Source organism: Trachurus japonicus, chromosome 11 (genome assembly GCF_045865225.1).
Source record: "Trachurus japonicus isolate A0001 chromosome 11, Traja_1.0".
In the NCBI taxonomy this organism is placed as follows: Eukaryota; Metazoa; Chordata; class Actinopteri; order Carangiformes; family Carangidae; genus Trachurus; species Trachurus japonicus.
In genome coordinates, this window is record NC_140917.1 from 26,450,700 (window position 1) to 26,467,457 (window position 16,758).

Genomic DNA, 16,758 nt, shown 5'->3' on the forward strand with positions numbered 1-16,758 from the left:
TATACCTCTGGAAGGCATTGTTGGGTCGGACCACTGATGAAACGATACGAATAGATACATTACTACGCACGCTGCAGATAGCTGCTAAAAAAAGAAAAGTTTTCAAAGCAAGTCCCGTCTTCTTTCTGACGTTTCCAAAACAAATCTACATGCGCCGGCCAGACAAACGTCTTCATGACAGTGGGAAATGCAGTCTTCATTCTGGCAAAACACCACCGCTTTCGTCCACAGGGGCCGCCAAAATCAACACTAAATGAAAAGTCTGTACAGGGGCTTTAAGGTTCAGCGAGTCAAAGGGAGGTTCAATCCGATGTAAATTCCAATGGTTCACCTACTGTAAATGCTCAGTGGGTCAAGAGACAAAAGATTCCAGTTGTTTCTGTCTGTGTTATTTTCTGAAGCATTTCTTGACCAGAGGTGCCCGACCCTCTTGGCCGCTGCCTCTGTGGACAGCGCTTGAACAGAACGCTCTGTGTCGGAGAATGACACCAACGAGCTTGACTGCGTGGCGTGCTTGCATTATTATGATCATAATATCAGACTGCTGGGAGCCATTTTTGATTCCAACCATTTTAGCTGATTCACATCATTCATCATCTCCCAGGAGTTGACAGCAACATCTGGCTGGCTGTACGGGGGAGGACTGACAGATGATGCCGCTGTGCTGTCATTATTTGGGCATTACTCTGGAGTTTTATTGTGTCAGTGATATGAAAACAAACAATAAGATTGTATGACTGGGACTGCAATTAATGATTGTTTTCATTATTCATTATCACCACATACACTAATCAGGGATGCACAGTCCTCAGAAAGCACAATCCACAATCAAACATAAAGCGCGCCCATGCGCTGTGGTAAGCATTCAACACATATTGAGCTAATAAAACACTTTTTCACTGTTGTGAATGAATAGATGAATTGTTTGATCTGTATAATGTCAGAAAATCATGAAAATGTAATGATATATGATGACGATAAGCAGCAGATGTTTGCATTTGAAGAGATGAATTTCTGGCTCTTTTGCTTGAAAACCGATTTAAAAAATCCAACGAATGTTAACTTGACTAATTGGTTACGTCACTTGTTTGGCTGTGACAGATGATGCTCTGCAGCTTTTCAAGCATTGCTGTTTGCTTAGTAATGTGGGGACATCTGTCAAATCTTTGACAGACCATAACAGATTCCTCAGCAGATCTGCCTATATGATAATTACACAAGTTAATGAACTTTGAGATGAGTGGTGTGATATGCGTAATGCTGTTTTATGTGTAGTGTTGCTGCTGAAGAAGTGGAGGCATTTGATTTATTGCTTTCACAGATGTCAGGCTGGTTATGTGTGCATCAAGAGGTCAGATTGTTGGCTTTAGGGGAAACTAGTCTTATTGAGCCGTCCCGTACCGTGACTGTGTAGTGGAAAAGCGCCAAAAGAAATATGTGATACTTCTTGTTCACCTGCTGCTGTGCAATTAATGACCTTCACATTCACATGTAAATTTGGACAACGAGCCAGGGAACTGAATTTAATAAAAGTTTGACCTTATTAAGGATTTCAACATGATATTATCCTCAGTATAAAAAGTAAAAAAGAATAAAAAATTAAGTGCATTGTATTCAAGACTTGTTAAAACATGGCTAAGAAAATCTTATCTCATCCATCAAACAAGACCACAACCTTTAACTAAATCACAGCCTTGGGCGTTTTTTTTTTCTTTCTTTTTTTTTTAAATTAACTTTTTTTTTATTCAAATGAGTCTTAAGTGGCTTTGAGCTATTTTTGACCACTTTGATGTTTTTGCTCTTTTTGTTAATCTCTCTGGGTTCTTTAGAAGGAATAAGCTGCTTTGTGGTTTCACACTAAAAACAAACACGGCAACAAACCTTTTCCTCTCCTTTCCAATCCTCTCTGATCAAAGCCTCTGTCCCTCTGCGAGTCACTTCCTAAAGAGCTCTGTGTCAGTGTTTCTTAACCTCTTCAAGGCCCGTGGAGCCCCATATTCTTATATTGTGAGGTAAAGCACTGCTTGATACTGAACTTGTCTTTATTTGTTATTTTTCCCAGGCATTCTTGCTTTTTATTGAACAGGACAGGACACGCAGTAAATTATCATCCTGGTCGGGAATCAAACTTGTGATCTCCTGCATAAGAGCCCATATGAGACGTGTTCTCTAACCACTCACCCACTAGAGAACCCCAAAGCTTTAATTTGTTGATATAAAATATTTTTAGTGACCCTGAGGCTTCATTTTCCTTGAGGTAAACAGGAGTTTTCTTGGTGCTACAGGCTCATGCAGTTGCCATCTTCCACCAGCAGGGGTCACCCTCAGTTTACTGATAACACATTTCTATCTCAAGGGTGGAAACGTTCATTTACACGGGTTGAGTACATCGCCTGCTAAATGTTGCATTATTTCCTTAAAAATTTTAAGGCTTATGATTGGCTGAGTGCCTCTGGCTAGAAATATGTATCTAGAGATAGAGACTGGGGCTACAGCTGGGAGGAGGGAATGTGTCATGACCTGCGTTTTGCTCTCACTGGGGGTTTTCAGTTTGTGTTATGATAACCTTAGTTTATGCAATCAGATTAGTTTCTAAGATAAGCTAACGGTGCATCCAAAGGCCTGGTTAAACACTCATAACTGCACCACTGAACCAACGACAGGTGAAAAGAAAGGTATAGCTATAATAATCACACACTTCTGCGTGAAAATTCAATATTGTTATCTGTTAACCCGGCGGCTGACAGCGCCTGGATATTGCTGTCGGCTGTCATTTTGTCCTGACGTCCCAGAAGACAACTGTTAAACCCTTGTTTAGAAGCAGACGAGCATATACACCCTGTTCGGTGTGCATACATATTCAGCGCTGATTACAGTGAGGAGTTTTTGATTTGTTCTAATAAATGATTGCATAGTGGAAATAATTGGCCCTCGCCTGGCTCTCCACATCCCATCGTCTCTCTCTCTCTCCCTGTGTCTCACAGGATTTTCCACGAACCTCCTTTTGTTTATTCAGTCTTTTGTTTCATCAGAGTCCCGTGTTGTCGAGAACCTTTTTGTCCCACTCTTGATTTTCCACAGTCGGTGAGCAGCACTCCAGACGAATATGTGCTTTGATTCTTTGATAAGGCTTGTTAAACAACGCGCTCTATGGATGCAGATAGATTTCTTCTGACTTCCGCATCGGGATGAAAACTTCATTAATTTGTGGAAGCGGACGGCTGGGTGGTTTGTTTGTCCCATCCTTCAAAGTGAAATTTGATCAAAGCCTCGGAGCAGCTGATGTTGAGTGTGACACGTGGGACACAGGGCATATGTTTTGTTTTGTGGCTGGGCACAGGGAATAATTGAACCCCTCAATGAGTCACTCACTTGGAGAAGTTGAGTCTTGTGGACGTCACTGCAGGTGGCAGACTGAGGGAAGGTGAATTTCTCTAACCGCACTGGGGAAGCTTCACGGGAGAGACATCATTGTCTTTTGTTCTGCTGCTCATTCCTCTGCCTTTTTCTTTCTGCTCTAACTTTTGCTAGCGGTGACTCATCTGCCTCACCCCCCCCCTCCTCTCCCCTTTTCACTCTCCTTCTCATTTGAGCTGATTTCCCACCCACCCTTTTTGATGGCAGAGCGTGATTTCCTACCTCCTATCTCTCCCCCTCCTTTCCAGTCTAACACACTCACCCACTCATCTTCCCCAAGGGCTGCTCACTCCTTCACCTGACTCAAACACACAGACACACACACGCTTGCCTGAACGTCTGTGCTCTGCAGTAGCACATACATCTGCAAAAGGGGATTCTGAATTAAATTAAAGTCCCCCTAAACCAAAAATTGACTTTTTGATATTATTAACATGTCAATGTAGTATTTGGGTTCTGCTACAAGACATTTCAGCAGCAAAGTCACTAATGCAGCCACAACTGAGCATTTTAGATTTGAAAATGCAGTTTCAAAGCCAGAGTCTGAAAGAGTTGGATTCAGTTTTTCAGCAAACCGTCGGGATTACTACGTTGTAATCCCTAGCAACCAATCCTGTTGGATTTTTTTTGCATCTCATTTGTTGTTCACTGTGATGTCATCTACTTACGATGTTCAAGCACAGTATCATTAGTTGCCGTACGTGGTCCAGAGGTATATTTGCCACTTTGGATGCGGGAGACCAGGGTTCGAACCCCAGTGCAAACCTCGTGTTTTAACTCCTCCGTTTCCCCTGCCCCGTTAATGCGCACCACCGTTACTTAGCAACGCGGTGGTGGTGGGCGGGCGCGAGTCATGACACATTTGCATACTCATGAATATTCATAGAATCTGGATTTTTCAATGAGGAAGAAATAGTAGATGTGTGTTTAGCCTCTTTGGGAGTTTTTTTAAACATCTTTTTTGTGGGAAAGCAATTTTAATTAAAAAAAAAGTCATAGCAGAGCATTTTTGCAAATTTTAAAATGCCTCTTTAGGGGGACTTTAAACAACATCTTACTGTGTGGAAAACGATAGATACTCAACAGTGTTGCCATATATAACTCAGTAAGACACATGCAGCCACACTCAGCACACTTCATGACTTTGCCACACACTTCTGGCTGATAGTGGCTGGGAGAATATTTGCAGCTAGGCGGGTGTGTAGAGGTTCTTTTGATTAGTGTCTGCTATCGGATGAGGTCTATATGAGCTAATGCCCTGAGATCCATATGAGAGATTATAATATGCTCATTTATGGATACCTATAGGGGAGTATAGATTACATTTATCCCCTAATTCCACATCTATCTTGGTTCACCTCCTTCCCAAGCCCTCTGGTCTATTTTTAGTGCCATTATGCTTTAGTGTGCTGATGCCTCAATGTATCGATCCCACACCAGCAGCAAGAACTTAGACTCAGCATTAACTTTAATAAGAGACATCTCACTCAGAGCACAACGTGAAGCCACCAAGCATGAGATGTTTTCATTATGAAAGCTGTAATAGTGTAATGTTGTGCTGTTTGGCTTTGTGGAAGATGTTTAGGTGTGGCTCAAGGGACTAGTACTTTGGTCCAGACTTGAATACGTGTACGTCAGACCCAAGGCAAGGCAGTTTTATTTGTATAGCCTATTTTTACAAACAGTTTGTCTCAAAGGGCAAGTGGGTCACGTTTCTGTGATAATGAATCCCCGTGACTTTGGTAATCCTCTGACTTTTCCTCTAGTACGGCTTCACACCAGCAGGGCTCCGCGCCGGCTCCGGTTCCAGAACCATATTTTGAAACGGCTAACACGTGTAGACCGAAAAAAATAACAGGTTTGGAACCTGAAAAGTCAAGGCCAGCGGCCGACAACGGGAAGAAAAATAATTTGTGTGTGCGAATGGGGTGCATCGACAGAATGTCAAGAAAAGCTAGAAAGAAGCACAAGAAAGAACATTTCCCTTTGTGGCTCAATAAATTAAAGGGATAGTTCACCCAAAATTCAAATTTCACTCATTATCTACTCACCCTCATGTCGACTAAGAGCTGTGAGAATTTTCAGAGTCCTCCGTTCCTTCTCTGAGTTACGGGGGGTCCGCGCAGCAGTATTTGTCCATATAATGGTTGTCAATGGGGCTCACTTTTCTTCGTCCAAAAAGACACACCAAAAAACATCCAAATACCTCCAAACAGCTCGTCTGTAATATCCCTCTTGTATTGAAGCCCCGACATGAGAAATAGTTCCGCCAGTGCAAATCTTGCGTGATTTGCACTGACACAGGAAGAGCAGTGAACTGAGACACTGGGAGCTTCCGCTACAAACAAGCTTAAAATATAGACTTATTTAATTTTTTCGGAACAATTTCTCATGTCGGGGCTTCAATACAAGAGGGACATTACAGACGAGCACTATAGAGGTATTTGGATGTTTTTTGGTGTGTCTTTTTGGATGAAGAAAAGTGAGCCCCATTCACAACCATTATATGGACAAATACTGCTGTGCAGACCCCCCCCGTAACTCCGAGAAGGCACGGAGGACTCTGAAACTTCTCCCAGCCCTTAGTTGACATGAGGGTGAGTAGATAATGAGTGAAATTTGAATTTTGGGTGAACTATCCCTTTAAAGTAATTCTTCTCTTTGAACTCTGGGAAGAGATGCAAGGCTGGGTTCACGCCAACACCAGACCAAATAATCAATAAACTTAAAAAAAACCTGAAGAATGATGAGAGACAGCAAAAAAGCAAAAGAACTGGACCAATGCAGAGTAATGTCCTCCCACTTTGGTTCCACTTAAACTGGTGTGAACGCAGCCTGCTTCTAAGAGTTCAGACAATTATCATCCTACAACAGTATTTTTTCTGTTCATAAAATACAATGTATTGCCTGGTGAATTTAGTTTAAAAAAAAAAATAGTGCACAACGTTTTATGCCACACTGTTGAGTTTTTTTTAAGGGGACTTAAACTTAATGCTGAAACTAGATCAGACTGGTAAATAAAGTTTACTTTCTATGATGGAGAAAATAGTTCTACTGTCACTGAGCTTTCAGCTGCTGTTCCTCTACGTTTCCTGCTAACATCGGGCACTAGGGGTCCCTGTTCAGCCTCTGGTTTTGTTCTGAAGGTGTTGAGTGGAGGGCCATCAGCCTCATGAGCCCGGTGCGCTCTACTTGTTCTTTCCAGGAACTTTCCTCTATAGACCCAACAACAGCTTGGTTTTATTTCGTACTTATATTTTCTAGCCGTAAATAAAACATTTCTCAGTATCTCATTGTCTCAGTCTCACACTATCTTAGTTCATATTAGTCACCACTTTGTTCTTCACCTGACTTCAGCTCCACTCATTAAGGAGGTCAGGAGGGAGCGTTCGCTTAAAAACCCTTCATCTAGAAGACTCCCTGCAGCAATAAGCTGTGATGGATGCCCAGCATGTTAATCAATACGGCTCTAATGTCTCTCAAAGATGCTTTGTGGGAGAATCTCTGATGAATTTTTCAAGACATTTGCTTTGTTTCTTGTCTTTCCTCTGAAGGATGCCTGCTATCCCCTGTGATAGCTGTCCAACGAAACAAGCTGCAATCTCCTCCTGAACCCCGTGGTTGAGGGTTTCTCCACCTCTCCCTTCTACTCACCTCTTCTTTCTCCACTGTTGCCCTTTCCTCTCCTCCTCCTCCTTTTCATTTTGTCCTTCACACTTGACCTTGCCCTCAGACTCCTCTCCGCCTCTTGTTCCTTTAATCTCATCCTCTTGCTTTTATATTCTCTCCCCCTTGCATCTTTCCTCCTTCTTTCTGCCTCATGCAATTTCTCTATTTCCTCTGCTTTGATGTATGTTCTGGAGGTTTCATTAGAGTTTCAGTTGTTTGTTGTTTTCATTAATTAAGAAATGACGTAATTTTCTGTTTTGAACATGTTTCTGTTTGGGCCTCAGTGCGTCTGAAACGCTCCCAAGTGCTATACTTTTTAAAAATCCAGTCTTTCTCTTTTTGTTGACGTCTGTCTCTCTCTCTGTCATCTTACGTCTTGACAGGAGGAGTTGCGGGAGTTGCGGGAGCAGCCAATCGACCCTCAGGCCGAGCAGGAGATCATCGACAGCATCGAGGAGGTCTACTTCTCTAATGACTCCTTCGACATGGTGCAGCATGAACTGGAGGTCAGACACTCACTGTATGAATGAGCAAGTGCTTGTGCTATTGACTGAATGAGCACCACTCACCTGTAAAATGATGACAACAGACTCTCTCCCAGGTCCGCACGCCCCCCCTCGGTGAAATGATAATTCCAGCAAACCTTACCACACTTGAGTAGTTCTGATAACAGCAATATTGCATTTCTAATGTGGATAAATATGGTTCCTTGTGCTTTGAACCTCGTCTGACTGGCAGAGTTAAGACTCCGTCTCACCTGAGCTGCTGTCTCTTACACTTCTGCTCAGCTGCATGCAAACCATTGACATCTGGATTGATGGATTGCATCCGCTCAAAAGAAGAAGGGTGTGAAATCTCATTAGATTTATCTTGCTTTTGCTACACCATCTGAAATGAGACTCTCAGTCAAGAGGAAAGTAATTACCTATCATCCTTTGGGCCATGGATTTGTAATATCTTCTTTTTCAAGCAGAGTTTGTTTGCTGTTTACAATCTCTATACCTTCTCCACTAATCTGATTTATGATCTGGCAAAGTGTATTTATTGAGCAAGATTTTTTGTTTTTTGTGTTTTTAAAATAGAGGAAGAGCTATCTTCAGTCATAGCAGTGAAACAGCTTAAGCTCGCTCTTTGAAACGCCTAGCGAGATATCTTTGATACATTAAGATGCTCAGGAATAAAGATTAGTTCTCTGAAGATAAATTAAATCCCTGCTGTGGACCTGAGTACCAGAACTTGGATACTGCTGTAGTTCGCCTCTCTCGACCAATGAAGCTGAACTGAATAGTAGAGCGATTCCAGTCCGCAGCTATATAGAAGTAACACTGTCTTACAAACTGTGCTGTGTCTGCAAATGTCCCATGTGCTCTCACCTGTGTAGGAGGATCTATTGTAAACAAACACTAAGTCTGTGGGTCTCAATTTGTGTGATCATAGAAACTTCCACCTGAGCTGAATCTGCAGGAACTGGAGGAGCATAGAGACAAACTGAAGAGACAACAGTCAGCGGTACGTAGCCTGCTCTTATTCTCTTGCTGCATTTGTGAAATGCCTATATTCACGAAAATGAAAAACAAATCAAACTTTTCGAGGTTTTTGTCATCTTCATCGAAGATGGACTAGTTGTACATGATGTTATGATTTCAGTTGAAGCACTTCAGGACTTCATTCAGGTTCACACAGTATTTAAAGGGGAGCTACGCAAGTCTGGTCACTTTTTCTCTGTTTTTGTCACTTTCCTCTCTATGGAGCTCCCCCTACAGTTTCATGTGCATTTTTTCACTGTCGTAAAAACTCAGAGCTAATGAAGCCGGTGAGAAGACAATCTGTGGAACGATTTCTCCCGATTACGGATTACCAGGCGTGTTCAAATTGAACCTTAAATTGAGATTTTTTTTTCTGTCAGTTTAGGAATTTCGTGAATACTGATATTTTGTTTCTTTTGAAAGCGTCTGTCTTTGATTTTGTGGCTAGTGCTTTACTTCATTTTTTGTTTTTGGTGAGAATGTTTCCTCCTATAGACTGCATGAGAATTACATGGATTCTCATATTATTTTTAAGGAGCAGTTTTTATTACTGGTAGTGACTTAATATGATTTGAATCTTCAAATTAGATGTTAATCTGTGATTTTCTACATTATCCCACAAGTTTCTCTGTTTAAAAGATCTAACACTTAAAACAGCCTGTGTCCTAAGTTTGCTCCTTGTGGAATCTCACCTGAAAGAAATCTGAAAATGAAATTTATGAGAACTGCCTCAACTTTTACAAACTGCTTTACACTGTTAGACACGTTGTCTACGTGTCTGGTGACTGAGTCAGACCTGCTCAGACTTTGTGCCTGCGTTATTATTGCATGATCGTAGACTCTGTGACATCAGTGGCTGTGTTTTCCTCCTGCGGCCACAGCAGGACCATTTCCACGGTGGCCGTCATTCAGAGGGCACTCAGGTACTCGCTGGTTCAGACTAGAGAGCCGGCCTGTCAACAAAATCTATTTATAGGAACACGTGGGAGAGAAAAGCAGCTCTTTTCCCCTTTGCTCCCTGAATCCCCACAGTTCGCTGCAGATTTCGCCCACTTACCCTTCTTCCTGACAAGGCTCTGTACTTTTGCACACCTGTTTGTCTCCATCAGCTCCCTCAGCCCTTTGCCACATCTATTCCCTCCACACCTCCTTTTATCCGTCCTTTACATGCTGCTCCCTTCTTTTGACATGTTTGGCAGTTTCCCACAGAGCTGTCCGCTGAGTTGAGAGGACGCCCCAGACTTTGTGGCCTGTGGCATGGCGAGACCCACAAGTTAACGAAGCCTAAGAGTACGCAAATGTACTCTCGCACATACCCCGTCTCTGTCTCTCTCTTCTTCTCTCTCTGGCTGTAAGCCTGCAGGCACCTCATGGGAATAGCCATGGTAATTGGTTGAATGTGCTGTCAGCTAGAAAATCCACAGCTATGTTTCTCAGCATGCTTATCAGCGCAAGCCTGCAGTCCTGAGTCTACATGGGCAAACGGTACCTGTTTGTCTACCTCATTACCCCGAGGCTTTTGTAAAAATATATTTGCTATATACCTCTTTTTTTTTTTTTTTTCGAATTAGTATTACGTTATGTTTGCTGGTGGTTATGGTTTTGTTGATCTATAGACAAACAGAATAAAGGAGAGAACAGTCAAGGATGAAATAATAAGCTAAAAACTAATGATGAATGAAGAATACATGCAGTAATTATTGGTTTTGATCAGTAATTGTATATGTAAAAGGCATTTACACAGTACACTTTATATGAGCAGATCAACACTTTGGGTACAGTAATCACTGTTTATGCTATACACTCATTAGGAGAAAGAAAAACCGCTTGGCAAAACAAATAAACCACTCAAAATGTCTCATCCATCACTTCGACATTTTCAGAATAATTACCACAAGACAGAGATCAGACATTTTTATACAGTTATATATGATAATGTATTTTTTATAGATGCCATTGAAATTGTTCCCATCTCTCTATGACATATTAAATGGATATTTGATATTGGTAAACATGGAGTCTGGTGTAAAAAAAACAAAAAACAAATCAAACTGGAATTACTGCCTGATGATATGCCTTTGTTAATCAGTCAAATTTCTGTTTACATCCATATCAGTCTAGACTAGAATGTAATTTTTGCAGCAAAGTCTTTGAAATAAACTGATAAAAGGTTCTGTTTATTTTGCCATATTATAATTAGTATTTAAATGATTGATTCATGGCAACAACAAAAACATGTGTATGAAATTGTGGGGCAGATTGTAGATGATTACAGTTTTCTTTTGATTTGGTTTCAGGTGAAGCTGGTGCAATCAGTGCTACTTCATGCATCACATTTCTGTTTAGTACATGTGGGTGACTGGGCACATGTTGTGGTTGACCAAACTATTGCAGACCTCCTGCTGCTGGGGATGGAAAGTCCATCTCTATAGGTGGGCAATCACACACACACTTCTAAGCCTACAAAGGCACGGCGTCCTCGGTGTGTGAAACGGAGCGCAGCCCTTTGAAGATACCATAATAGTGCGTTGACTCTCTCACCATGAAGCTGTCCTGTGATGGCCTTTCCTTCTGGCAGATGATGTGGAGGCTCTCCACTCACTTCTATCAATATGTGATGCCATAAGTGTCTGTAAAGCAGCTCAACATGGGTGTGTGTCCTATAGCGGGGGGGTTGGAGAGATGTAAATGAGAAAGATGCAGTACTGCGCCATATGGACTGCATGTTCTTATCCCTCTGTTTACCACTCAGTGTGAACCTTTGCTTGACTTACCACTGACATAAACTATCCTCTCTTCTTCTTTTTTTCTTCCCCTCCCTCCCTCCCTCCCTGCCTGGCTCGTCTGTAGGGTAGAACAGACTTGCTGTGGCATTGGGAAAGAGAACAACTGCCCTGTCTCTTTGCCACAGTATCCGAGCTTAATTGGCATTTTTGACACACGCCTGGCAGAGGCTCGTCTCAGGGCTAATTGCCTTTTCGCGCCGCAAGACTTTCGGCCTGTACGCAAAATGTCAGGGTTCAGAGACAGTTTGGTTGTGTGTGGTTGTCACAATTCCCATGTCAACGCATAAATGCTAGGAGGCCTTAATTAATGTGGACACACAAGCTTGTATTGGTATTCTGAGGGCTTTTATCAGCTGTAGTCATTATCTGATGCAATAGTTGAACAACTGTTACCATTAATATTTCACTCAAGATCTTGAAATCTTAAAATACTCTGAAGATTCTTCTACTGAAGATGAGACGACAGACAAGTCAATAAACCTACACAGGAACATTATGTTGTCCATCCACCAACAACAACATTTTGCATTTTAGTTCCCATCCATCTGAAAGTAACTTTCTTGTATTCTGTATGAATATAGGTTGCAGAGATGTCAGAGGAAGCAAATGATGATCAAATTTTAATGAAACTTGAAAACTATAGCAACGACTGTGGCTCCTGCAGGAGTAATGAGTTCTCTCCCTTTGCTTTTTTTGTTTTTAAGTTAGCAATGGTTATGCAACCTTTGCCTAAATCGTGCCTGAATGCCAAATTCCTCCCTGTGTTCAAATCAGGCTGAAACGATGTCCCACTGTGCAGAAGAAGTTAAAGCAGATATCAGTGGAATGTTTTTGTTAATATAAGTCCTAAATAGTCCTATTTTCCGTCAGCAATCACTTACATGAAGTATTTCAGCCTAAACACGAGTCTCTCCGTCACTCTGCTCTGCTGTAACCCGAGGAGAAAATTTTCCTTGTGGGATACAAGTGTTATCCAATGAGGGGAGAGAACGGCATGAAGGGCTGTGTGTGCAGCCAAGGGATGCGCGTGAATGTGGTGACGTAGCACGAGGACCAATTGATGCCTGACAAGGGCGGGGGCTGCTAACTCATGGTGCGTTCAAGGAAACTCGTACTTTGTGTTTTTCCTTCCTGTGAAGTCATACCAGTTCGATCTGGTACGAGTTCACGGGTCGGAAGTTACGAGTGGCCGTTATAGGGAACTTTCACAGACAACAGGACGGTAAAAACACGAGCTACGGGTTACCTGGAACGCTACCAAGTCGTAGTTGTGACTTGAAGCTGTAACTTACGGTTTCAAAAGCCTGCCTTGAACACAGCATTAGCCGAAACGGCCGTGCCGATGATATCTGCTTTAAAGGTAGAGAGGGTGCAGTGCGTGTGTCCGTGTGTGCGAAAATGGAGCACGAGAGATCACGTCCTTGCATGAAAAGGTGACATCCACAAACAGCGGCAGAGCAGGGGTGCGGTGGTATTTTGAGAAGCAGCAAAGTGCCCCAACAGCCCATTTGGTGGTCGGTCTGATAGAATGTGACTCGACACAAGAGACATGGAACCTTTTGGAATACGTTTTCCAAATGTTACTTTCCGTCTTTGCGAGTGAAGAGCAGTGCATTGCCGGTGGAAAACTCATCCCATCGATGCGTTTACTCAGCCTTCGTCCCAGCTTTCTCTGTCAGACACTGGCCTGCACTCCTTTTTATCTGCTTGATACAACTGTTTACCTTAATTAGCACCAGCTAATAACCTCTAATTGCCTCCTACATCTCCGTAAACACCTGTAAGAAGTAGCAAACATGTTCTTATTCAGACACATTCATTGTAAGCCAACATACATAGTCTTAAGCCTTCATGCTAATGAGTGAATGCTACAAATTGTACAAACATGTTCTATCTCTGTTAGGGATGCTTGCATTCATTATCTTATTCTGGGTGAGTGTTGAGCTGCAGTTTGCCGTCTGTCTCTTCCTGTGACTGCCTTGTTTGTTTTTTCTTTCCTGGCGGCATGCTGATGTCCCCGTAGGGGGGGAAAAAAATTACATTTGTCATCTTCCTTTGTGTCCGAGTTGATGACTGTTCATTATCAGTCACTAGTGTGTTGGACAACATTTACTCCATCTGCTAAACATTACATGCACCGTGCCTGCTCTCCAATCCCAGTTTCTACCAAGGGGGCAGTTGTCGGTCTGAGAAGTGAAGCTCACTTCCGCGTTCAAAAAACTGTAATCCCCTCGGATTCCTCTGGGGGCTGGTGTCAGAAGGGAGCATTCCCCATAGACCCCCATGTTAAAATCGCCGACTTTACATCCTCAGTAAACATGTTAAAAGCCTGGTGTCAGAACGTTTTTTCGTCTCAATCGATAGTTTCTACCCCCGCACACACTCTGAGGGGGGTGAATTTTTTTTTAACTCTATAGTTTTACTGTTATTAGGTTAAAATTCTGGCCAATCAGGGCGCGGAAACGTTGAGTGACAGGTCCGAGCAGCTCCGTGGACAGCTGCCTCGAGGCCAGTGGGCGGGTTCTCGGCCGGCCAATCCAACATGGCGCTGTTCAGGCCGCCATATTTGAGTCACAAAAACGACTCCCCAAAACCAATGGGTGACGTCACGGATGCTACGTCCATTCTTTTTACAGTCTATGGTTTCTACACAATTAGCCCTCATTTGTGTACGAGAGTGTGAGCTGAGGACTAATGACTTTGGCCCTGTGACTCAGGTGGGAGGATTTAGTTACTCACAGTTGGGAATTCATTTATTTTCTCAGATTCTTTCACTCTTGGGAAAGTTTAGTGTTAAAGTCAGTAGGTTGCCAAAAGGTGGCGTTCTGGCTTTATTTTGAGTCGGTTCTGTTTTTGATTAATCTTTGGCTTTTTTCAGTGCAACAATGTAACTTTCTTCAGTGTTTCTTCACCATTTCCGTGCCCAGTTTGTTGTACTCCTTCCAAGCAGTGAATAGTTTTCACTATGACCTACCTCACTATTCATTTACATGAATGTTGACACACACACACACACACACACACACACACACCCTGTGGAATGAACAGTTTCAACTGAGCTGCATTTGTCATCTTTCTTAGGTCTCCAGCTGGCTATCATGCAACTACCCCATGTCCAAATGTCATCCTAGCCCCGTCTGCTTCATACTTCATACTAGCGGATATGAACACCTACTCACTGCTTCCAATAAACTCTCACTCGCGTCGTAAAAATCAACCTGTGTGTGTGTGTGTGTGTGTGTGTGTGTGTGTGTGTGTGTGTGTGTGTGTGTGTGTGTGTGTGTGTGTGTGTGTGTGTGTGTGTGTGTGTGTGTGTGTGTGTGTGTGTGGAGTTGGTTAGTTTCAGCTCCTGGACAAGTGTTTGTCCTTTGTCATTATAATGAGCAGCACATTCGTCTCCAGCTCATATCATCTTGTAAGATTAGAAAAAGAGATTTCAGCTTGAAAATTCATTCTTGACTTTGACATTGGAAACAATTTGTCAATGAGTTCTAGAAATGAGCCCTTACTGAGCATAAATTAGGATGTAATTTTTTTTTTTTTAATCAGACAGACCATCCTCCAACACTGGGGCCCTGTTTTAAAGGGGCATTTATCCAATGTTACTCATTAAAAGTGAGTTTAATTGCTGCTGTTGATGTGAAAACTACTGTATAATATCTTGTTTCATGAGCTCTCTCAAGTCTGATGATATCTTATGGGCGTGGGTTTGAGAATGTAAGTTGGAAATGTTGGATCCATATTTGAGCTTTTCTCATATACAAAGAACACTGAAATGGCTTTTTCAACCTTTAGGTCAACCAGCTTTATGGAAGTGCAAAACCAAATCAATCGCCAAATACCACTTAAAAGTGCATTAGTGTCAAAATTATAGCCAATTAATGTAAACGTGTGGATTTTGGAAAGTTATTAATGAAGATTTACACACACATGTGTAATCCAAGGTCAAAGTAGGATGAGAAAACAATCCTGTGGACAGTGTACAATGGCCTTTTGGAAACGTATCATAAGTATTGAATGAAAAGGAAGGAGTTGTCCATAACTCCCCCACCTTGTCTGTCGAGTGTTCTTCAGCTTTTTTCCTCCTCTGGTAAAAGCAACACCCATAGCAGGGGGTCACGCCGATCTCATGACCGTGCTTAATACTGCGCTTCATGTCACAAGCAGGGCACATGCTTTATAAATAATTGCTACTTCACCTCTGCTGTGAGTCAAGTTGGTAAAAGTCACAAAGAGGAGAGAACATTAGAAAACACAATGGGAGCCGAGAGAACAGGGGAGCTTCTGAAAAAGGAACAAGAGGGAAGACTATTGAGGACGACGTTGAATGAAATTAAACTGAGAAAGAGAAACTCTCTCTTAAAAGGTTTCGGTCATATGGCACTTTACACACAGACATCAGTGATTGCTATTCCCGCTCCATCCGCAATAGCAAGATTGCAGTGGCCAAACCGCTTTTGTGGGTTGGCATTTGGGAAGAACGTTCAAATCCTTTCACCCCCCTTTTTTTACATTCTGTTCATCATTTTAACTGTATTGCTCTCTGTCTCTCTCTTTGTCTCAATCTGCAGGTTTCTAAAAAGGTCGCAGATCTCATTCTGGAGAAGCAGCCTGCTTATGTCAAGGTAAGATGCAGGGTCGACTCGCCAACAGATTAAACGTCTGTTTCCCCACACTGACTTATCCCCACTCAGCCACTCGTCTTAAACACTTTCATCCACTCAGCTGTTGTTCCAAATCACATCTGTTGTATAGCCTACTATTTGTTTGTTTAGTTTAATCAATAGCATCAAGTTCTTTTGATGCCATCATGGTTTTCGTTGGTGTGAAGGTTTCCTGCCACCAGCTACATACATTTCTGTAACCATGGCAATTGGAACTTTGACTCCAGCTGCGAAGGAGGGAGAAGTGGGGCAATAATCTATTTTTCATTTGGAACATAGTCAGATTGTGAATTCAGACTAATCCCCTCTTTGATCAACTCGTGATGTTGCAATGAACTGAAATGAACTAGCATGTGTGACGATGTCTTTATATCAAGTAGGCCATTATTCAGTCTATTTTTGGTGGGATCCAGTGGAGACCAGGCATTACAGGAGAACACATTTGATCTGTTGATGAGGCAATGATTCTTTCAACTGCTTTGATTCACCTGATTCATTTGACAACAGTGAGCGGTTGTGACATCATTTATTTCACTGTGTTTAGAAATGCAACTTGCAGAAAGAATAACTTTCTTGAAGGTTCAAACCTCTAAATTGTAAGCTGAGAGTGGTTTGCTTAACCCACTGCTGCATAGAAAGGGGGGCAAACACTGTGTTTCCATTTAAAAATCTAGGGTATTAGTACTTGTTTGTAGA

General features: G+C 42.3%; 1 protein-coding gene across 2 annotated transcripts in view; it reads left to right on the top strand.

Moving 5' to 3' along the window:
* vps50 (VPS50 EARP/GARPII complex subunit) overlaps window positions 1-16,758 on the top strand; it is a 113,329-nt gene that overhangs the window by 3,448 nt on the left and 93,123 nt on the right. For both annotated transcript variants that reach the window (XM_085792050.1, XM_085792051.1), the window contains exons 3-5: window positions 7,470-7,592; window positions 8,524-8,595; window positions 15,970-16,023. In XM_085792050.1, coding sequence (XP_085648176.1) covers window positions 7,470-7,592; window positions 8,524-8,595; window positions 15,970-16,023 — 249 coding nt within the window. The remainder of the gene's footprint in view (window positions 1-7,469; window positions 7,593-8,523; window positions 8,596-15,969; window positions 16,024-16,758) is intronic.